Source organism: Hippopotamus amphibius, chromosome 3 (genome assembly GCF_030028045.1).
Source record: "Hippopotamus amphibius kiboko isolate mHipAmp2 chromosome 3, mHipAmp2.hap2, whole genome shotgun sequence".
NCBI lineage: Eukaryota > Metazoa > Chordata > Mammalia > Artiodactyla > Hippopotamidae > Hippopotamus > Hippopotamus amphibius.
The window spans coordinates 47849218-47874566 of NC_080188.1; the positions used below are offsets into that span (position 1 = coordinate 47849218).

Consider the following 25349-nt stretch of genomic DNA (forward strand, 5'->3'; position numbering starts at 1 on the left):
TAAAAGCTCTCCAGAAAATGTGCACAGAAGGAAATTACCTCAACATAATAAAAGCCATATATGAGAAACCAAAAGCCAACATCGTTCTCAATGGGGAAAAACTGAAAGAATTCCCTCTAAGAACAGGAACAAGACAAGGGTGTCCACTCTCACCATTATTATTCAACATAGTTTTGGAAGTTTTAGCCACAGCAATCAGAGAAGAAAAAGAAATCAAAGGAATCCAAATTGGAAAAGAAGAAGTAAAATTGTCACTCTTTGCAGATGACATGATATTATATATAGAAAACCCTAAAGACTCTACCAGAAAACACTAATTGATGAGTTTAGTAAAGTAGCAGGATACAAAATTAATGCACAGAAATCTCTTGCATTCCTATACACTAACAATGGAAGAGCAGAAAGAGAAATTAAGGAAACTCTCCCATTCACCATTGCAACAAAAAGAATCAAATACCTAGGAATAAACTTGCCTAAGGAGGCAAAAGATGTGTATGCAGAAAACTTTAAGACATTGATGAAAGAAATCAAAGACGACACAAACAGATGGAGGGACATACCATGTTCCTGGATTGGAAGAATCAACATCGTGAAAATGACTGTACTACCCAAAGCAATTTACAGATTCAATGCAATCCCGATCAAATTACCAATGGCATTTTTTCACAGAACTAGAGCAAGAAATCTTACAATTTGTAGGAAACACAAAAGACCCTGAATAGCCAAAGCAATCTTGAGAAGGAAAAAGGTGGAATCAGGCTTCCTGACTTCAAACTATACTACAAGGCCATAGTGATCAAGACAGTATGGTACTGGCACAAAAATAGAAAGGAAGATCTATGGAATAGAATAGAGAACTCAGAAGTAAGCCCAAATACACATGGGCACCTTATCTTTGACAAAGGAGGCACGAGTATACAATGGAAAAAAGACAGCCTCTTCAATAAGTGGTGCTGGGAAAATTGGACAGCAACATGTAAAAGAATGAAATTAGAACACTTCCTAACACCATACACAAAAATCAACTCCAAATGGATTAAAGACCTACATGTAAGGCCAGACACTATCAAACTCCTAGAGGAAAACATAGGCAGAACACTCTATGACATCCATCAAAGCAAGATCCTTTTTGACCCACCTCCTAGAATCATGGAAATAAAATCAAGAATAGACAAATGGGACCTCATGAAACTTAAAAGCTTTTGCAGAGTGAAAAAAACCATAAACAAGACTAGAAGGCAACCCTCAGAATGGGAAAAAATAATTGCCTATGAAACAACAGACAAAGGATTAACCGCCAAAATATACAAGGAGCTCATGCAGCTTAATACCAAAAAAGCAAATAACCCAATCCACAAATGGGCAGAAGACCTAAATAGACATTTCTCCAAAGAAGACATACAGATGGCCAACAAACACATGAAAAGATGCTCAACATCCCTAATCATCAGAGAAATGCAAGTCAAAGCCACAATGAGGTATCACCTCACACCAGTCAGAATGGCCATCATCACAAAATCTGGAAACAACAAATGTTGGAGAGGGTGTGGAGAAAAGGGAACTCTCCTGCACTGTTGGTGGGAATGTAAGTTGGTACAGCCACTATGGAAAACAATTTGGAGGTTCCTTAAAAAACTACAAATAGAACTACCATAGGATCCAGTAATCCCACTCCTGGGCATATACCCAAAGAAAACCATAATCCCAAAAGAAACTTGTACCATAATGTTTATTGCAGCACTATTTACAATAGCCAGGACATGGAAGCAACCGAAATGCCCATCAACAAATGAATGGATAAAGAAGATGTGCCACATATATACAATGGAATATTACTCAGCTATAAAAAGGGATGAGAGGGAACTATATGTAATGAGGTGGATAGAACTACAGTCTCATACAGAGTGAAGTAAGTCAGAAAGAGAAAGACAAATATTGTATGCTAACTCACATATACGGAATCTAAAAATGGTACTGATGAACTCAGTGACAAGAACAAGGACGCAGATGCAGAGAATGGACTGGAGAACTCAAGGTTTGGGAGGGGGCGGGGGGTGAAGGGGAAGCTGAGACGAAGCAAGAGAGTAGCACAGACATATATATAGTACCAACTGTAAAACAGATAGCCAGTGGGAAGTTGTTGTATAACAAAGGGAGTTCAACTTGAGGATGGAAGATGCCTTAGAGGACTGGGACGAGGAGGGTGGGGGGGACTCAAGGGAGGGTGGGGGGGGAGTCAAGGGAGGGAGGGAATACGGGGATACGTGTATAAACAGATGATTGAACTTGGTGTACCTCCCAAAAAATAATAAATAAATAAATAAAATTAAAACAAAAAAAGAATGTATATATTGTATAATTGAATCACTTTGCTATACAGCAGAAATTAATACAACATTGTAAATCAACTATACTTCAATTAAAAAAATTGGAAAAATGCATGAGAACATTAAAAAAATGAAAGCATATATAAGTATTTTTGGATGAAGTGACAATAGAATGTTTCTGATGTGATTCAGAGAATGCAATGTTATGGTAGGTAACTGGACTCTTACTAATATTTTACTACTAGTAGTAATAATATTATCAATAAAAAATAGACAAATCCAATTAATGTTCTGCTACCTCAGGTTAATAGACACTAACTGAACATCTTAAGAAAGTGGAGATTGTTTATATATAAGTATTATGTCAGAAAGTATTATTTTGAGATATTTGCCATATAACCAGAAAACAAGTATGACAACAATGGGTTGTTATACTACTAACAACATACAATTAGTATTTCAATGCTAAGAATGTAGTATATACCACATCAAAATGCTCTAAGTTAATTTAATAAGAGCACACATTACAAATTTAAAACACTATTTGAAAAGAGTATGAGGACCTCACTGATTTCTGCAGGCATGTGCAGGCAGTGGCTGATGGACTGGTTGAATCCTTTTTTGGATCTGACCTTTTACTAATTTAAGTCATTGGCATGAATGCCTAGAGAACCAAGGCTTTCCAATTAGCTTATACTAATAAGCTAATAATAATATGGAGAGTTACATAGTTCCCAGGGTTTGAGTTTTAGCTCCACCATGTGTGGCTGTAAATAATCCAACCTTTTGGAACTTGTGTTTTTCTCATTTATAAAATGGGATAAATAAATCCCTCTCTGTCTTGTCGCAAACAGTTGTTGTGATAATTAAACAAGATTATGGATGTGAAATCCTGGGAACTATAAATTACTGTATGAATGTAACTTTGGGTAATACCTTGCCCTGACTGATTTCTGAATAGAAAAACTATTGATATTATTTTCTCTTGATGTCAAGTAGTTTAACTTTTGCTAACTCATCTACTTTTCTTTTCCCTGGTAATGTCCAGATACCCTTCAAAGTTACCAAAACCTCTACCTCCCAGAGGATGTCCCACATAGACAATGTAATGGCCAAGCACTGATGAGAGAAGCCTTCCCACTCTGAAGTACACTCAGTCTTACACAGCCACATAGGAGACCCCCAGAGATGGTGCTCTCCCGTCTTCCTCGCTCTTTCCCAGAGGCATGGCCGGCTCCTCGTTGATCACACTTCTCAACTCCTGGAGAAGCTGTTTGAGGTCCCTCGTTGGATCTTCCTTAGTGTTAGGTTTCATTGAGTGCTGAATTAAAAACAATTTACAAGACAAGGACACTTTGTTTTTTTCAGATTTGAATGCCATTTCCTACTATAAAATTAATTCAACTGGTAAACTGAAATTATGGAGGAGAAAAAAGAGGAAACAAAAAATCTATAATCTTACTACTCAGGGATAATCAATAATATTCAATCAATAATCAATGCAGTGCTGTATCTAATTTATAAATGTGTATATACCTATTTATACATATATGTAAACACAGGATCAAACTATACACAACTGTTTTAAAATCTTTTTTTATTTTTAAACTTTAACAATGTGGTATGGACATCTTACCAAGCCATTAAATATTTACAACTACATACAGGCAAAATAATTTCAGTACTTTGCTAAGGGCTGAACCAATTTTATAAAGCTATAGATCTTTAGAAGTAAGGAACTCTCTAGCAAATGAGTCAATCTACCCCCCACACTTTACTGATGATGAAAGAGACAGCCAATATTTTCAATTTACACTGAAATTTTTTATATTATTGGAGAATATATTTTTATATTATTGGAGAATAATATAAAAAGATTTTAAGATAGTATTCCTCAATGAATATTTATAATATAAGAAGTACAGATGTTCCCAATATGCACAAAAAGAGAGGAAACCTAATGACAGTCAGAAGTTGCCCTGTGAGCAGGTAGACTTTGTTGGAGGATGTTCATGGCTAGATAGGCATCAAGCATCATCAAGCTATTTTAGCCAGAGTGTTTGTCCTATGGTAGAGTTACACCTGCCACACAGATTGGTTGCTGAAGGATAAACAGTGCAAAATTTTTGTTCTTTGGGCTTTACTTTTCTAGGGTCCATGCCAACCAAGTGTTGATGTTACTGGTATAACCCTCACATTCTCCTACCCTTTCTACTCCCACTGATAAACCACATAAAATATCTAGCTGAAGATGTCAAGAGTTCTAACTAACTGAACGTGTGGTAATTATGATCTTTCCAGTTTATTGATGGTCACCTTACCTAGAAATTACCATGATGAGTTGAGTTTCATAAATTAGACTCCATTAAATTATTAAATTTGATTTCATTAATTTCAAATTTATGAAGATGTGAACCATTTTTAATAGACTTTATGTTTTAGAGCAGTTTTAGGTTCACAGCAAAAATGAGTATAAGGTACAGAGATTTCCCATATACCTGCTGATCCCACACATGCTGAACCAGTTTCTTAATCATGAATGAATGCATTTGTCTCTAAGTAGATCCAATTTCACCAAACACTGGCTTTGTTCCTGTCCTAGCCCTGGTGTATTTCTGTGTATTTAGTACCAAAGTCAAGACTACATCTATCCCTGTCAAACTCTCTCTCATAGACTTGGCTCATCATGTCAACTGTCAACATAAAGGAATAGAGACACCATTTATCAAGTGCTTACCATGTACCAGGCACTTGATATATTATTAAACTTTAATCTTCAAACCACTCAGTGAGGTAAAAATCATCACCTCCATTTTAGAAATGAGAAAACAGAGGCACAGAGAGGTTAAACAACTTGCTCAAAATCACACAAGGGGTAAATGGCAAAACTGGGATAAAAAACATCATCTGTTTGTTTTCAAAGTCCATGATCTTTCCAGTGTGACACACTGACATCCTCACTGAACATATTCATTAGGAGACATATTCATCAGTATGTCATGACATGTCCAAATTTAGGATCATAAAATCACAAAATTATAGAATTATGGACAAGGACTAAATCATATAGTTGAACACCTGACCTCAACATACTTATAGTCTTGTTATTACTAAAAGTAATTCACAAATCACATGAAGGCAACTACCCCACAAACTCAGAAGCATTAAACAAAAATTGATTTATTGGTCAAATGTACCCTGGGAATCTTTAAAATACTAAAAGGATAGTAATACAAATGCCAGTACCACTTCCTAACCCATTCTGGAGGTGACAGGGAATAGAGAGGCAGTGTGGTATCAGTGGAGAAGAGCACAGGCTTTTGAATCATGGCCATTACCGTACTTTGGCTGTGTAATATAGAACAAGTTACCTTTCACACTCCAACAGACTTTGCGGGGCATCTATTACGTGTCAGATACTCTGTTAGGAACTAATGTAAAATGACAAATATAACTGGTTCCTGCTTGCAGAAACCATACAGATTAATATGGGAGACATATCATTTCATTATAAAAGAGAAATGCTTCTTTTAACCTCCAATTCCTAATCTGTAAAAATGAGGAAAATAACTTACTTTATAAGGATGGCATAAGGAATGAGAAGCACTTAATGTGTACACAGGAAATATTCAATAAAGGCTGGTTTCCACTTCTTTCCCCCCTTAGCATAAAAACACATGAAGTATTTTATATGCTTCATATTTACTGATCTAGAATGACCAGAAAGGTAATAAGACTTAAAGTATAATGTGTTAGTACCAGAATAGAGCCACAAAAAGATATCATCAGGGTTAACTGTGCATTCTAGCTACTTATGCTCTCCTTGATATGAGACATTATCTTTCTTTTCTTTTTTCTTCTCTCCCTCCCTCCGTCCCTTCCTCCCTCCCTTTTTAAACCAATGTCCTATTGTTAGACAGTTGTATTATTTCCATTTTTTGCTATTATAAATAATGCTTCAGTGAATATCTTCATGCATGTACCTTTGTGCCCACCTCTGACTGTTTTCTCAAGATCAATTTCTAGAGATATTACTGAATCGAAGGGCATTTTAGGACTTCTGATAACTATTATCTAGAAAAGTCATAACAGTTCAATCCAATATGTAAGGAGCTTGGAAGTCATCACTTCTGTCCTCACAACAAGAAAAAAGCTGAACAAACTGACAATTATCACTCTCCTTAGATCCATCAGAGAATTGAAGACCCAGGCCAAACTGCTGTTCTCTAAAATTCAAATATACAGAATTACAGCTTACTGGAGCAGAAGTCCAGGAGCAGAAATCCTCCAATGAAGCCAGTAAAGGGTAGAAAAACTTTAACTGATGAACTGCTAGAGGCTCAGTATGAACAAGCCTCTAGCATTAACAAGAATTAAAACCTCCAGGTTAGGGCCACCACATTTTTGTAAGTTTTACCTCCAGGAGCTCCACCAAGTTCTCAGAATGAAGACTGGAGAAAAACCTCCTTGTGTTTCCTGACAGGAGTAAGGGAAAAGTAACTATTTTGAAATATGCTCAGAGCCTTCTGTTCTTCTTAACAAATTCAGCCCTCAAGCGACACTTGGTATCAAACCAGAGGCTAAACATCTTGGGTTTTACTAGAGCCTGACCAACCTGGGGGAAGGGAAATATCCAACTCAACTCCCCCTAGCCTTCCTGTCTCACCTAACAATGATAGTGGTGGTGGGGTAACAAAACTGCCTCCCAGACTTCAGACTATCCTATAAAGCTACAATAATCAAAACAGTGTAGTGCTGGCACAAAACCACAGATCAATAGAACAGAACAGAGAGCCCAGAAATAAACCCATGCACCTGCAGTCAATTAAGCTATGACAAAGGAGGCAAGAATATACAGTGGGGAAAAGACAGTTTCTGCAATAAGTGATGCTGGGAAAACTGGATAGCCACATGTAAAACAATGAGATTAGAACATTTCCTCAAACCATATACAAAAATAAACTCAAAATGGTTTGAACACCTAAATGTAAAACTTGAAATAATAAAACTCCCATAAGAGAACATAGGTGGAACATTCTTTGATATAAATCATAGCAATATTTTCTTGGATCAGTCTCCTAAGGCAAAATAAATAAAAGCAAAAATAAACAAATAGGACCCAATTTAAAAGTTTCTGAACAGCAGAGGAAACTTTCCATCAACAAAATGAAAAGACTACTTGCAGAATGGGAGAATATATTTTCAAACTATGTGACTAACAAGGGATTAATATCCAAAATATACAAATAGCTCATATAACTCAATGTCAAAAAAACCCCAAACGATCCAATCAAAAAAATTGGGCAGAAGTCTTGAATAGATATTTTTCCAAAGAAGACACACAGATGACTAACAGGCACATGGGAAGATGTTCAACATCACTAATTACTAGAGAAATACAAATCAAAACCACAAAGAGGTATCACCTCACACCTGTCATCAAAAAGTCTACAAATAAGGAATTCCCTGGCGATCCAGTGGTTAGGACTTGGCACTTTCACTGCCGTGGGCCTAGGTTCAATCTCTGGTTGGGGAACGAAGATGCTGCAAGCTGTGTGGAGTGGCCGAAAAAAGAAAAAAAAAAAAGAAAACAAAAGTCTACAAATAACAAGGGTTGGCAAGGATGTGGAGAAAAGGGAACCTTTGTACACTGTTGGTGGGAACATAAATTGGTGCAGCCACTATGGATAACAGTATGAAGGTTCTTTAAAAAATCAAAAATTGATACCATATGATTCAGTAATTCCACTCCTTGGTAAATATCCAGAAAAAATAAAAATACTAATTTTAAACGATACATGCACCCCAATGTTCAAAGAAAGTACTATTTACAATAGCCAAAACATGGAAGAAACCCAAGTGCCTATCAACAGACAACTGGATTAAGAAGATGTCACACACACACACACACACACACACACAATGGATACTACTCAGCCATAAAAAAGAATGAAATACTGACAGTTGCAGCAATGTGGATGGACATAGAGAACATTATGCTTAGTGAAATAAATCAGAGAAATTTTGTAGATTCCACATATGATACCACTTACGTGTACAGATTTGCAAAGGAAGAAATAAAACTGTCTTTCTTCACAAATGACATGATTCTCATGCAGAAAATCCCAAAGACTCAACAACAGTAACAAGAAAACTCCTGAAACAATTTAGAGATTATCACAAGGTGTCAGGAGACAAGGTTAATATACAAAAGTCAATTGCTATATAAGAGCAATAAACAATTGGATTTTAAAATTAAAAACACAATAACATTCGCATTAGTACCAAAGATATAAAATTCTTAGGTATAAATCTAACAAAATATGTACAAAGATCTACATGAGTAATAGTACAAAATTCTGATGTAAGATATCAAAGAAGAGCTAAATAAATGGAGAGATATTCCATGTTCATGGATAAGAAGACTCAAGATTGTTAAGATACCAGTTTTTTCCAACCTGATTTATGAATTAAATGCAATCTCAATCAAAACCCCAATAATTCTTTAAATTTCATTGATAATGACAAACTGATTCTAATGTTTATGTGGGAAGGTAATAGTGAAGGTGAACAAAGTTGGAGAATTGATGCTATCCAAGTTCAAGATTTACTGTGATAACATAGTGTGGTACTGGTAAAAGAATAGACAAATAGTCTGATGGAACAGAGTAAAATAAAGATACCAGAAATAGTCCCACACAAATATAGTCAACTGATCTTCAACAAAGGAGCAAAGGTAATTCAATAGAGAAAGAGCAATATTTTCAACAAATGGTGATAGGACAACTGGACATCTACATGCAGAAAAAAAATGAATCTAGATGCAGACCTTATATCTTTCACAAAAATTAACTCAAAGTGAATCACAGACCTATATGTAAAATTCCAGACTATTAAACTCCTACAGGATAATACAGGAGAAAATTTAGATGACCTTAGGTTTATTAATGACTTTTTAGATACAACATCAAAAGTATGATCCATGTAAGAAAAATATCAGTAAGTTATACTTTATTAACCTTAAAAACTTTTCTTTGAAAAAGATAATGTTTAGAAAAATGGAACTATAAACCACAGACTGGCAGAAAATCTTTTCAAAACACATAACTGATAAAAGACTGGTAGCCAAAATATACGCCCCCCCCCCCAAAAAAAAAAAACTCTTAAAACTCAACAATAAGAACTTTTTTTAAATACCCATTTTAAAAATAGGTAAAAGTTTGGAACAGACATCTCACCATAGAAAATATGTAGATACTAAATCAGCATACGAAAATATGCTCAACATCTTATTTCATTAAAAAATTTCAACTTAAAATGACAAGATATCAGACTATAGTACACTCCTATTAGAATGGCTAAAATCCAAATACTGACAACACCAAATGCTCACAAGGATGCACAGCACCAGGAACTCTTATTCACTGCTGGTGAGACTGCAAAATGGTACAGCCACTTTGGAAGACAGTTTGGAAGTTTCATACAAAACTAAATGTGCTCTCACTATACAATGCAGCAATCATGCTCTGTAATATTTACCTAACAGAGTTGAAAACTTATGTCTATGCAAAACCTGCACATAGATGTTTATAGCAGCTTTATTCACAATTTGACAAAACTTGGAAGAAATCAAGATATCCTTCAATAGGTGAGTGGATAAACAAACTGTGGTACATCCATACTATGGAATATTATTTACTGAAAATGAAATTAGCTATTAAGGGATGAAAAGATATGAAGGAATCTTGCAAGCATATTGCTAAGTGAAAGAAGCCAATCTGAAAAGACTATATACTATACAATTTCAATTATACAGCATTCTGGAAAAGACAAAACTACAAAGACAGTAAAAAGATCACTGGTTGCCAGGGGTTCAGGCGAAGGGAGGAACAGATGAGCAGGTGAAACACAGATCATTTTTAGAGCAGTGAAATTATTCTGTATAATACTATAATGGTGGATACGTATCATCATACCTATGTCAAAACCCACAGAATGTACAAATACAAGGAGCGAACCCCAATGTAAATTAGATTTAGTTAATAACTATGTATCAGTATTGGCTTATCAATTGTAACAAATGTACCACACTAATGCAAGATATTAGTAACAGGGGAAACGGGGGGGGGGGGGGGGGGCGCGGTAAGGGTAGGGCAAAGGGAGTCTATAGGAGCTCTCTATACTTTCTGCTCAATTTTCTGTAAAGCTAAAACTACTCTAAAAAAATTAAGTCTATTAATTTAAAAAGAAAAAAAAAAAGAAACTGTGAACTTTGGAAGCAACAGTGACAACATAAAATCATATCAATTTGTATGTTTATCAGTAAGGTATAAGAGTGGCCATTAATTCGCACCCTTCCCATTACCATTTAACCATTTTATATGCAAAATTGTTAGTCTGTTTTTCCTTTAATATGTAGTAATTACTATTTGTTTATAAATGTTTGAACATTTTTCGTATTTATTGACTATATGCATTTCTTATGTGAATTTTGTATCCATATCTTTAGTACACTCTTAGAGTATATGCTATCTTCATGTGGGTATGTAAAAACTCTATATTATATATATTAACCCTTTATTTGTTAGAAGTATTTTTCTAGTTTGTGATTTCATTTTAATTTTGTTTATGGTGGTTTTGTGATATAAGTTTTATTTACTCAAAAAAATCAATCATTCCTTTTAATATGTGTAAATCTTATAAACTTTCAACTGATTCATTTTTTAATACATTACTGTTTGATTCATATGGAACATATTTTGATTTATAACATGAGCAAAATACAGTTTTAAAAATTAGAAAATGCTAGAAAATGAACAATTTTAAAACATTCTTTACATATGACTCCTGTCTGGCTGGTAAAAGAAAGAGCTACATATAAGCTCTTCCTGAAATTACTAGAGCCCCATGAAAGAATTCTGTCTCCCCCACTCCAATCTTTAACCCTTAAGGTACACATTAAGGCTATTTCTAGGGGACATACATTTTCAGGATAAAATTTCTACAAGCTTTTTGGTTTCAAGGGAAGAATATAAGCTTATACTGTTGTTGTTAAACTTAAGGTTTATTTTGTGATTTGATTAGCTTCCTATTACATTTTGACTCTGAAATTATTTTATGTTAGATTTCTTTCCAAAATAACTTGCAAATTATATCTCTAATGCACCTCCATCTTCTCCAAATACTGTTCTCTCTAATGGCCTTGAGTCCATTACAGGCAAACTTATGAGTTATAATGTAAGATAAGTAATGTCTAGGGAGAGTGTGCGCTTCTCAACTCCTTCTAGCTCCATTCTCCAAAGATAGAAGATAAATGTAATAGCTAAGTATAAAAGCTTGATCTCATTCAGTTTGAATTAGACTATTCTATTTTGAGAATGTCTGACCAAATCCATCTCCTATAATACTTATATTCCTGTCAGAAGACTGTAATAAAAATGGAATATACAGATACTATTTAGAATATGAATATATTATTTATATTGTATATTAAAAATGGGTGAGTAGGAAACAAGACAAAAGTTACAAAGTTTTGCTGAAAATCTTGCTCACATCATGGGTACTTCAGTGACAAAGATCAAGCACAGCACAAATTACAGTGCATGTGCATGGAATCTGATATATAAATAAAATAAATTATATTATCCTGGAAATATTATTATATGGTAATGTAGCTTTTATCTGAAACTTTAAAATCGTCTATGTCAAGCTACCAATGATTTGTGTGTTTACACACCTATCTGTACATGTATGTATATAGATACACATATATACATACATGTTCTTGGTGTCTGAGCTTGGACCAAATCATGTAATTTTTCTGCTTCTACCATTTTCTCACTTATTAACACCAGGGCAATCAATTGGGTAATTTTTAATGCCATTGGACCTCTGAAATGGTATAATATTCATTCAAAAAGACCTACTGAAATACACTACTAGTTCAGGTAGAGTATCTATTTATATCACCATCTATGTATTTTGTTTATAAATGGCATTCAACAGTGTGTGTAGAGAATCAGTACAGTATAACTGGTTAAGAAGACACGTTCTAGATAGGCTATCTTTGTTAAGTCTTGGCACAACTGTGTTTTTGGAGTGTGAACTCTGTAAATCGCTTAGCTTCTCCAAGCCTCAGTTTCTTCCTCTGTAAAATAATATAATAACAGCACTTACCTAGTGTGGGTAGTTGTGAGGAATAAATTCTATAATCTATAGAAAGTATATGGCACAGTGCCTGGTATCCAGTAAATAACGACTATTATTAGAATCTTGGAACAGGAAGACTAAAATGAAATGAGATGAATAGGGCAATGCAGAACAATGCACACAGTAACATTCTAAACATAAGACTTGGCATTTATTTATGCTCTATCCGAAACCCCACTAAAATGACACTAAAGAATTAACAAGCATAAAGAAGAAAGGAGAGATAATGTTAGATGAGTAATGACGAAAAAATTTTGGGAAATGGAAAGCAAATGGGTAATTCATAATTAGTTTAGCAGAATAAAGAAAACTAAAACATCAAGTATCTACACAAAAGTAGCCAAGAAGCAGCAAGCTGCTCTGCATCAGAGTATTCCAGAAAGATTCCGGAAATGGAGGCCTCATGTACTTCTAAAGGCCAGGGTAAGGGAGAGGGCAGCAAAATGGGAGGATTGGCTAAAAGTTTATGGTAGAAGCTGTGAGAATACCAGATACTCTCCCCACGTAGTCAGGTAATAATTCGTTCTTTTCCCATAAATACGTTTTGAGGCTTGATCTCTGGGTGAGGTTGAACCAAAGGGCTTTAGGCCCCAAAAGGATATCTGGCATGGCAGGAGTAAGGTTGCAAACTGAAAATATAAGCATAAAGTAAGACTGTATAGATATATAGACACCCCAGACTCCCTACCCCACTCACCTCTCAGAATACTGGCAGATAGATTTATATCTACAAATCTGTAGCAAGAGAATTGCTCTTTAGGGGAATTGACAGGACCAAGAAAAAAACTAAGATAATTTTTGGGTCACTCAGTTAAAAATAATACCTAGCCATCTACTAATTGACAAATCCTGAAAACCTTACAGAGTGCTTTTAATTGGCTTTTTAGGGCCTCAATCTTAAATATGAATGGACAGTCAATGATCGCCAAACAGTGAAGGAAAATCTCCAACATAAAAGACAGATATCAAAACAAACAGAAAAAAAAATGAATTAGAAGAAACAGTAATAATTCAGGTAACAGAAGAAATTACTAAAAAACTAAAATCCAACGGGAATGAGAAAGTACCATATCCATAAAAGAACATAAAACTATATAAAGGGAAGACTTAAAAAACAAGAAAAGGCTCCTGGAAATTTAAAAAAATACATGATATCAGAAAAAGAATTCAATAGATGTTTGGAAGATAGAGTTGAGGAGTTTTTCCAAAAGGTGGGAATACAATATGAGGAGATGGAAATTGGAAGCCAAAATTAAAGAAGATTAGAGAATAGATCAGAAGGCCTAATAGGTGACCTAACAGGAATCCTGGAAAGAGAGAACTGAAAAAGTGAAGAAAATGATCAAATAAATAATAGAAGAAAATTTCTGAGAGGAAAGAACATAAGCGCCTGCACAATGAAGGGGGAAAGACCTCCAGCAGAGATCACCCTGAAATGAATGCCAGAGATAAAGAAAAGACTCTAAAAGCTTTGAGAAACAAACAGGTCACATACAAAAGCCCTGAAATCGAAATAGCACAATAGCAGCAACATTTTGCCATCAATCAAATGTAAGTGAAGAATAAAGGTATTTTCAGACATGCAAGGTTTTAAAACACTTGATGAATGAAATGCACCCTTTCTCAGGAAACCACTGCATTATATAATCTCCACCCAATGCTGGCGAGGCTGTGGAACAAGAGGAACTCTCATTCACTGCTGGTGGGAGTGTAAAACATTACAGCCACCTTGGAAGACAGTTTGGTAGTTTCTTACAAAACTAAACAGATTCTTAACCGTATGACCTAGAAGTCATGCTCTTGATGTTTGCTCAAAGAAGTTGAAAACATGGCCACACAAAAACCTGCACATGGATGTTTATAGCAGCTTTAGTCACAATTACCAAACTTTGGAAGCAACCAAGGTACCCTTCAGTAAATAAACAAATAAACTGTGGTACATCCAGACAATGAATTACTATTCAGTGCTAAAAAGAAATGAACTATCAAGCCATGAAAAGACATGGAGGAAGCTTAACTGCACATTACTTAATTGAAAAAAGCCAATCTGTAACGGCTACATACTGTATGATGCCAATTCAATGACATTCTGGAAAAGGTAAAACTAGGAGACAATAAAAAGATCAATGGTTGCCAGGGGTAGAATGGGGGGGAAGGCAGAATTTTTAGGAAAGTGAAAATATTTTGTATGATATGATAATGATAGATATATGTCAATAATAACATATGTATAACCATTTGTCCAAACCCATAGAATGTACCACACCAAGAGCAAACCCCAAGATAAAACTACGGCCTTTGGGTGATTATGATGTGTCAACGTAGGTTCACCTTTGATAACACGTCATTCTGGCAAATGATGTTGATAATGGGGAGGCTGTGCATGTGTGACGGCAGGGAGTATATGGGAAATCTCTGTATCTTCCTTTCAATTTTGGTGTGAATCTAAAACTGCTCTAAAAAATAGTCTTGAAAAAAAGGAAGCAAAAAGAGCAGACAAAAATATGGCTAGAAATCAAGAGAAACAATGGTCACAAGTCCATTGGGGATTCAGATAATGGAATTATAACATACCAATTTAAAAAATAAAGTTACTTAATAGTACAAGTCTCAGAAGGAAATGAGAATGGGGCAGAAAAAATAATCAAGAATATAAAAGATAAAAATTTTCTAAAATCAATGAATGATATTAATCTACACATCCAGGAAGATCAGTGAACCCCAAGAAATATAAATACAAAGACAACTACACGTAGGTACATCACAGTCAAACTGCTTAAACCAAAACAAAGAGAAAATTAAAAAAAAAAAAGCAACAAGACTTAAAACTGACTTGTCAGTAGAAACAATGAAAACCTGAACACAACATTTTACAATGAATTCATTCACCCATTAGACAAATATGTACTGAATGCCTACCACATGCTAGATACTGTTCTAGGTACTTGGAACACATTAGTAAACAAAACAAAGAATGTATGTTACATTTGATGTGTAAAATTATATAATATACATTTTTAAGGGAAGAAATTGTATAAAACATGCTTATTTAGAGAATATACTTCATTATTACTGTTAGAATTACATTAAAAGTTTTTAATTTAATAGACTCATGAATAGTACTTTTTCAGTGATGGGTGAGATTCTTTACAATCAAGTACAGTCATGTATTAAAGACCTAACTACTAGGCTGGCCTTTGGGTAATGAAAAGTCATGGAATTTCAGAGTTGATCTTCTAGAAAAACCTAGAGATTGAGCTATAGTCCAGACTCCTCATTAGAAATGCAAAGGCACAATATATTTAACTCAGTTTCCAAGGTCACACAAAGTAGTTAGAGATACATCTTAAGTCTCAGTGACTCCTGGTCAAATGTTCTGTGTTGTTTGTTGTTCTTTGTTTGCTGTTTGGTTCATGGGGAGAGGAGTTTAATTTTTATTAATGTAACATGCATACAGTTTTAAAGGTAAAATGATTTTATAACACTTAAAACAAAAAGCAGCAGTTGCCTTTCCTTCTTCTGCCCACTTCCAAATTCCAGTCTCCAGAGAGAACCATGTTTAACTTCTAATATTAATAATGTTCGTTTGTTTGATGGAATGTTATTTGCTGTGTGATAGCTTGTTTTAAGTGCACATATCTCATGTGTGTGAAAGAAGTCCATTTCAACTTTTTCATTTTGCAATGCATGCTTTTCCTTTAAATGTATAGGCAGAATAACTGGTAGGTTACTAGTGATCCTGTTGCTATACATACAATAGGACGATTAACTAATGAAATTGATTTTCATGTGTGATTTATGAAATAAGTCTCATTGCCTTAGAGTTGGAGCTGAATACTGGTTGCAGGGGATTAGTGGTTCCATAAACACATATAACTTCAGAGAAAACAACATCTGAATTTTACACTGCACATATTTTTTTCCTAAGCTTTAAAAGTAGGAAAGGTTAAACTAAAAGTTTTCAAAAGTCCCTAATATTTTAACTAAAGAGAATAAAAATTTTTTATTATTAATAATATCTTTATGATTATAAATAAGTCCACATAAAGTTCATGAAGAGACAATATACAGAAAATCATTTTCATCTTAGTAGAGTACGAAATACACAAATAATTTGCCTTTGGCATTTGAAGTGATGCTTATTTTAGCCATCTCAACATTTGCTTTGTGAACTGAAAATGCTTATGATGGAAAAAAATGAATATAAGGCTATTAAATAATTTACTTTAATAATTATTATTAACACTAATCCCACTGAGTATTTCACAGTTTTTTCCCCAGAGAAAACACTAAACAGGGAAGAAAAACCTTTCCGTTCACCTGGTCTGTATAAATCTAAAATCAAATAATTGAAAATGGCATAACTATAGGTATATTTTTTAACGTAATTCTTCTCAACTTAAAATTATTTACATATTATGCCATTTGCATCACAGACTAAAAGACTAGTTACTTACATGAGACAGGAAGCTGGCTGTAGACTGGGAAGATGGTACATTAGAATGAGAACGGGCAGCAGATGACGGCTGTAGAAGGCGTGGTTTCACAGAAGGATTTGAGGTGTACCCAGGGCCCTGAAGTTCCTGGAAGACAATATACATGTGAGCAAAATAAATATCAACCTACAGTTAGAACTGTGAAATCAAAATGTATTTTTGCAAATATAATTTCAGTCTTACATGTTGCATTTCCACAAAGTTTTAAGCCGAAGATGATTCTGATGCATGTTACTCTTATCATGGGCTTAGGAAGATGTCTTCACACTTATGATCAATAAAAGCACTCCAGATGTGAAAACACATCTCGGATGGGATGCTACCATGCTGGTTTCTAACTCTGCCAAATATTCTGCACTAGTTCTGACATACTACTGAGAAAGATCCTCTCCAACTACGGAGTGCTCCTGCCTGTGAAAGTACCCAGCAGGGAGACTTAAGAGTATGTCTGCAACTTTAATATATACTTGACAAACAGACATATATTTCAGTGGAAAACCTACTATTTTTAAAAAGCACATGTTTTGTCATGCAAATTACATCATTTTTCTATTCTCCAAACAAGCAAACACACTTGACGTCCTGTATACAAACCTCTGGTTCCCCAAGGTAGGTATTTCTGTGTTTCCCCTCATTCAATATAAACTTAACACAAAGAAAGCACGGTGCTTCAATTTGTTACTATACATGAAAAGGATAGTTATAGTATGTACACTGTACAGATTTTATAATTGCTAATATCATATAATGCTAAAAGTACACTTGAATGTGTCTACGGTACATGAAGAAAATATAAAAGTATATCAAACCAAGGCATAATTTTTGCTTAAACTACTATTTATGATGAAAAAAAGACCTTACTTTTACATCCAAAGTGTGTTGAAGTTTTAGGCGCACAGATTCTTGTTCCTGACGCTGTATTATATCTTGACATTCTGCAAACTGCAAAGATGCCTACAATCAAGCAACCACATGTGGTTTATCCTCCATTCTTTATGCAATTTTATTTTATCAATGAATAAATGCAGAGTCGCCAGCTCTTCAAGGAAACTTTCCCCATTCTTGGCACACTGTATTCCATTTATCTATTTACTCATCTGTTTTACTCAGAAAATGGAGAATAATTGGAGGCCATGTCTTCATCCTCTTTAGCCCCAGCATCTACATGGCATTTAGTATGTGGAGGGCACTCAAAAGAATGAATCAACTAAGGATGAAATGAGCAAACAGCTTTAGCCATGTAAAAACATTTGCATAAAAATAACCACAACTGAAATTCACTGAGGCAGTATCATGCTCTAAGACCTAAGTTTGCATAAGTGGGAACACAGATCATCTTCTGTCACCATGAAGGCTCTGATTTCTCAAGAATCAAGGAGTCGTTTCGGTATATTTTTAGGCTTCCAGAGTTTTCAGGTAACACAAAGAGATTTACTCCTGAACAACAAATGACAATGACAAATAGTGTCATCATTGATCCTTCTCATCCTTTAAGTTGTGTTCACTGCCTGCACTTTCTGAACTCCACAAAGTGCCAGACATTAGCATTACTTTATCTTTGCATTGATATTATTAACAGACTGTATTCTACCTAGTATTCAAGTCCCTCCTTGATGGTAAGTTAGATTGACGGTATTTTTAGGTATTCAGGTCACGAAGGATACCAAGAGTATCTTATATATTACTGCTCTTGTGACCATGTTAGTCAGAGAAAAGATAAGTCTGTAAAAAGTATGCATCATGACTATGTTTTTAAAGCTCAGCCTTCTGTACAGGATACAGTTTTTCCTTGTGTGTGGCAACTCCGATACCATTTGACAGATTTGGTTCCTACCAACATGGAGATTTCATTCAGAACGATTCTACTTGGTTAATGACTATTTAGTTGATAGCTACTTTATATACTTAGTTAATAACCACCTTATCAAGAGCAACTTCCATATTAGCAACCTTTTCTTTCAATCGGCGTTCCTGAGATCTCAGGACTTCTAGTTCTCCTGCCATCTTGTTTTTCTCTGTTGCAACAGTACTCAATTCCTGGCTTAATTTTGTCTTCTCTTCTTTTAGAAAATGCTTTTCCTACAATTATAGAGGTGTAAATATCAGAAATAATATGCTGCTGTAGATGCCGAGATGTGATGGAAATACAAAACTATTATGTAAAGATCTGAACTACAGCTTGATTCATATGCCATTTAATTGTTTATGGGTTGGAGTTGGGAGCTGCTAGAATTATGTTACCACGTTCTCTCTCATTTTTATCACTATTAGTTTATTACTTCTTTCTAGGCTTATTAAATCTTTGATAAAACCTATGAAATATGTAATAACTGTGTTGTCATAAAAAGAGACAGTGGTGTGGTGAATCGAGATTGAGTAATCATATACCAAACCAAATTGAAACTTCTTTAAAATGACACAAGAAATTTAAAGAAGACACACTTATTTGAAGTCTTGATGGGTTTTCTATTTTGTTTCAAAGCTGAATATTAATTTCACAAATGACTGAATATTAATTTCACAAATGCCTACTGTAGATCCTCTGGCATAAAAAGAAATGATGACACACAGTTCCCGCCCACAAAGTCACTATGACCCAGTGATGAGAATGAGCTTGCTGATCCACTTATGGAGAATCTTTGGTATACGGTAAAATTTCATTAAAACCAGTTCACTTATTTAAAATACATCATGAAATAGGCAGAAAAAAACAAATGCATAGTAATCAAGTTGAAATACGAACGTGAACTTACTGAGTCTATATTTCTTTATATATATATATATTTTTTTTTTCTCACAGAGAAAATGTTTAATGTAAACAAGACAGTAGCTATCACCGTTGTAATACACATTTTGGATACAAATAATTTTTCCTTTTCTGATCAGTTAGGCTGAAGAGGCCTCAGAAAGAAAGAAGGATTAATTTTCAAGCTGCCTCCTTCCTGTCTGGGGGAATGTCATTGAGCTTTGATGAACACCTTTCTTTAGTAGGTGCAGGTATCTCTGGTGACAGGAGGCAATAACCTCTTACTGACCTACGCACCCTTGCGGGAGCATGAGGATAAGCACTGCTTTGGGTTCCAAATAGGCAAATAATGGGAGAAGAAAAAGATAAGAACTTAGGAGAAGAGAAGCGGAAGGGAAAAAGAAGTGGGAAAGAACAAAAACACAGGAAATAAGTCCATATGATGAGGCGTGTGCACAAATGTATGTACATATTCTTTTATATTTAGCCTCATCCTAAAAAAATATTTCAGCATTTTCAGCATAGGGAAAACAATTATTTTACTTGCCCTTATTTTATTTCTACTTATGCTGTTTACCTTCTCATCTCCATTACAGTCAGTTCTAACTCTTCTTCTAAAAGTGCAAATTTGTTCCAAGGTGATTGATCTATCAGGGAACATTTGAACACACACAAATTTCACACTTACTAATGCACGGCTTCATTTATGAGAAATACGAAGTTAATGCAGAAAGCAGCACCCAGCTAAACAGAGCTGCACAGAAATACACAAAGAGCATATATACACTCTTCAAACAACTCTCAGCTCCCTCAGTTTACCTTGTGTTACGAGCCACGTCCATGCACATCCTGTGTTACAGAAAACCCACCTTCTACCCCTTCTTAACAACTCCCATGCTGCAATACTTCAATGTACACATCCACAAGCAAACGTCAGGTCTTTTTTAAGATGAAAGGCCATCCTAATTATAGTGTTTATGTGTCTCTTAACCATGTAACATATGTAAAACTGTGCTACCATTTTCATTAGGTTCCTATTTTTCTTTTGTCGCTGATGAAGTGTTAGTGTGATGCTCCTAATCCCACTGCTCCCATAAGCCCCGTGGTGGTGTTTATTGCACAAGTTTGCATAGCATGGTGATTTTAGGAACACATATGTTGCATAAGAGCAGAACTGAATACGTTTTGTTTATAACCATTCCATCTCTACCATGAATATCTTTTTGCTCACTTCTTGCAGTTAAAATACTAGCTCTTGGACAGCTATATGTAAAAAAATGAAATTAGAACACTCTTTAATACCATATACAAAAACAAACCCAAAATGGATTAAAGACCTAAATGTAAGACCAGACACTATAAAACTCTTAGAGGAAAACATGGGCAGAACAATCTGACATAAATTGCAGCAATATCTTTTTTGATCTATCTCCCAGACTAATGGAAATAAAAACAAAAGTAAACAAATGGGACCTAATTAAACTCAAAAGCTTTCACATACCAAAGGAAACCATAAACAAAACAAAAAAACAACCCACAGAATGGTAAGAAATACTTGCAAACAATGCGACTGACAAAGGATTAGTCTCCAAAATTTAAAGAAACAGCTCATGCTGTTTCATAAATGTAATAAAAACAAACAACCCAATCAAAAAATGGGCAGAAGGCCTAAACAGACATTTCTCCAGAGAGGACATACAGATGGCAAGATGCACATGAAAAGATGTTCAACATCACTAATTATTAGAGAAATAAAAATCAGAACTATGGTGAGATATCACCTCACACCAGTCAGAATGGCCATCATCAAAAAATCTATAAACAATAAAACGCTGGAGAGGGTGTGCAGAAAAGGGAACCCTCCTACACTTTTGGTGGGAATGTAAACTGGAACAGCCACTATGGAGAACAGTATGGAGATTCATTAAAAAAAAACTAAAAATAGAGCTACCATATGATCCAGCAATCCCACTCCTGGACATATACCCAAAGAAAAGCACAGTTCAAAAAGATACATGCACCCCAATGTTCACTGAAGCACTGTTTACAATAGCCAGGACATGGATGCAACCTAAATATCCATTGACAGATGAATGGATAAAGAAGATGTGGTACATGTATACAATGGAATATGACTCAGCCATAAAAAAGAATGAAATAATGCCATTTGCCACAACATGCATGGACCTGGAGATTATCATACTAAGTGAAGTAAGTCAGACAAAGAAAGATAAATATCATATGATATCACTTATAAGCAGAATCTAAAGAAAATGATACAAATGAACTTATTTACAAAACATAAACAGACTCACAGACTCAGAGAACGAACCTGTGGTTACTGGGGAGAAGTGGCGGGTGTAAATTGAGAGTTTAGAATTGACATGCACACACTGCTATATTTAAATACAATAGATAACCAACAAGGATCTATTGTATAGCACAGGAACTCTGCTCAATATTCTGTAACAACCAAAATAGACAAGAATTTGAAAAAGAATAGATACATGTAAAAAAATAATAAAAGAGGACCAAGGAAAAAAATAATCAAATAAGATAAAATTCATTCCAGAGTAGTTACAAAAAAAAATACTAGCTCCTTCAAGGTCCTGCTCAAATGTTCCTTCAGGAACTTTCTCCTCATTCTCTGTCAGAAATAACCTCTTGTCTTTCTTCCATCGTACTGTGTATCTCTGCTATGTCTTATTTTGTGTTGCAGTTTACTGAGTGAGCATATTGGTTTCCCCCACGCTGAGGACAGAGACTCACCTTGTTTGCATTCGTCATTGCCTCTTCCAAAAATTGTATCTTGCTCTGAAGGGCATCTATCTGACCTCTTTTAGCCGTAATTTGTTTTTGCATCCCCATTGCCACTTTCATAGCTGGAAAAAAAGGAACTAAACTGTCTTAGTTTTTTAAATTTCTAAATTTTGAGAGGTGACTATAATTTGATAGTCAAACATTATGAGAAGGTGACAAGTAAGATTCCTCTAAGGCACCTGGACAGTTTCAAGGAAGTGTTCACAAAAAAACATCTTCAGATTTCACAATATTGGGATAGGACAATTTTCAGCAATTTTTCAGAGGTTTTGAACTAAGAAATGTATATAAATGATGATGTTTTGTGATTCCTTGCTAAAGTTAATTTCATTGGCCACCATAATTTGCCATAATATCTCCAATGGACCAAGTTCATACTTACACATATAGAAAATATATACACAAAACATATATAATCATATAATGAAAACTGTATACAGTAATTTTACTAAAATAATTTTTCTAGAAACTCATATATAAAATACCACACAAGACATCTACTATTAGTGATCTTTTAAGAGATTCCGGTGATATCACAAAATGTTCACTTTCCATTCTCATGATTATTGCCATGTGCTTGGAACTCACTACTGCTGCAGAAGTCAAATTGGCAATATAAGCATATATGTGATTATTTTACTAAAACTGGTGACAGGGTGAGAATGTTCTAGACAGGTAGTAGGCACTGAGTACTTAAGATATGGCAGGCCATTGAAAAGATAAATAAAGCTCATCCTTACTTGGAAATTCAAAGTCAGAGACCCTATGTTGTTTCTTGGAGTCAGCTGAGAAAAGACGTTTGAAAATGTCACTGATTTGAGTTAGATCCAGCTATAGCTTAGAGGTTAAAAAGGAAAAGGAAATGTGCCATTCTTTAAAAACAAATTATTGGGGGATGAAAGGTCTGACTTCTCACCAGATATAGTTCCTAGAGCTAAACTGTCAAAAACAGGGTTACTACAGACACAATATACTGGTTTGTTAATAGAGCAAAAGACTGACATTGTTTGCTCACCACTCTGAAGAATTCTGGTCTCATTAAGTGGATCATGGTTGAACTTCAAAGGTAATTTTCTTAATAAATTTTTTTATTTTAAGGTGATCTTAATAAATGAAAACAGGCATTCGAAAGCAAATACAGGATTACCTAGTTAATTTAACAATTGTAATGTGACTGGGGTAGTTGTGGAGAGACCTGCAGTGCACTGAGGAGAAGACTCTGTCTGGTGAATGAGGGAACAGACCCCAAACGGGCCTCTCCAAGCCCCACCATTTTCTTGGTGTTAACCAGTAAGAAAGAGCTGAATCTCTGAGAACCACACAAAATAAGGACGCTTCAAGAATTTGTGTGCCATCTTTGCGCAGGGGCCATGGTGATCTTTTTAGCATCATCCCAATTTTGGTATATGTGCTGTTGAAGTGAGCACAAACATAAATTTTTTGACATGAAAAAAATATTGAGAAATAGAAAAATGCAGCCTTTAGTTAAATATTTATTCTTATAGTCAGCTCACATAGCCATAAAAACAATGATATGAATAATATGAAACAGCAACGAACCTTCTCTCTCTGAATTAATATGGGCAGCAAGGTGAAAAGGAAACAGGTGTAAATCATTAAAGGGACCCCCTCATCCTAGCAGTTCAATTCCCAGGGCTCCCTCCCATCTTCATCTCAGAGAAGGAACCAGGAACTGACAATTAGCCACAGATACACAGTTTATGTAGATAATAAATATGTGAAAAATAAGGTGTTGAATGAAAATTACTGGTAACCTGTATTTATATCAACACTTCCTTAAAAACACTTAATTGGCATTTATGGACATTGAGGTCTGTTAGAAATTATTGAAACAGCTACAGAAAAAGAAAGATCCGGATACTTAAGGATTAAATTAAGTAAATGGCAATTTCCCTCAAAAAACAAAACAAAACAAAACCTGAGAACTACTGCTATATAACACCCATCAATGATACCTATTGTATCTCTCTCACATGCTGCACCATGAAGAGGTGAAAGGAAATGTATCCAGGTTTGTGTTTTAATAAATTTAGACCAAGGGAATTAAAAACAAATGGAAAAAATCCACTAAAGCATACCATGACCATCAGATCCTTCCATTGACTTTAATGTATTTCTTGTTTGTTCTAGCTCAGACTGTGCAGATTTTAATTGCATTTTCAGCTTATTTGTAGTAGTTTCCATTTCTTCACTTTTGTTTCGAAAATTCCTTTTCAAGACTTCATAGTCCTCTGTACAACATGATAATCAATAATAGTTGGTTAATTTTTTCTACTCCATTGTTATAAAGTATATTTCATTTGTAATTAATGATCACGGAATTGTAGAGCTGAAAGAGACTCCATTTAGTTACATCATCATTTGTTATAGAAATTAGATGTATATACACATTTCCAGGGATCTGACTCTTTTTAATCTGTTTGGGTGGGTCTTCCTCCTTTACCTACTTATTTTCTGCTTTTTTCACAGCCAGTGTAATTGGCTCACAACTATTTCATCTTAAACCTTCTTGGATAATCATACCTACCACAACAGATTTAACTACCATCTGTAGGTAGATGAATCTCCCTGACATGGTGAGGAACCTGAGGCTGCCATGTGTCTTATCTGACTTTTTTATCTCCAGTAACCTGGCATCCATCGTTCATACAAAAGAATACACACACATACACACACTTATTCAACTATTTATTTACATTTATCTATTTATATATGATAGATAGATTTACA

At 34.8% G+C, this 25349-nt stretch overlaps 1 protein-coding gene and 1 non-coding gene across 11 annotated transcripts in view; both read right to left on the minus strand.

Annotated features, from left to right (window-relative positions):
* CCDC158 (coiled-coil domain containing 158) overlaps positions 1–25349 on the minus strand; it is a 75299-nt gene that overhangs the window by 18344 nt on the left and 31606 nt on the right. For 6 of the 10 annotated variants that reach the window (XR_009052488.1, XM_057725492.1, XM_057725493.1 and 3 more), the window contains 6 exons: positions 24698–24850; positions 22548–22660; positions 18953–19111; positions 17894–17986; positions 16994–17119; positions 3491–3648 (listed from right to left, as the gene is read on the minus strand). Coding sequence is in view for 9 of the 10 variants with exons in the window: in XM_057725492.1 (XP_057581475.1) it covers positions 3491–3648; positions 16994–17119; positions 17894–17986; positions 18953–19111; positions 22548–22660; positions 24698–24850 (802 nt within the window). In the remaining variant the exon portion in view is untranslated. Of the gene's footprint in view, positions 1–3490; positions 3649–8453; positions 8485–16993; positions 17120–17893; positions 17987–18952; positions 19112–22547; positions 22661–24697; positions 24851–25349 lie in introns of those variants that run through there. The other 4 variants (XM_057725489.1, XM_057725497.1, XM_057725496.1 and 1 more) reach the window with 3 other exon arrangements.
* Positions 23919–24025, minus strand: LOC130850579 (U6 spliceosomal RNA). The gene has a single exon (XR_009052946.1). It is a non-coding gene; the product is annotated as a U6 spliceosomal RNA (small nuclear RNA).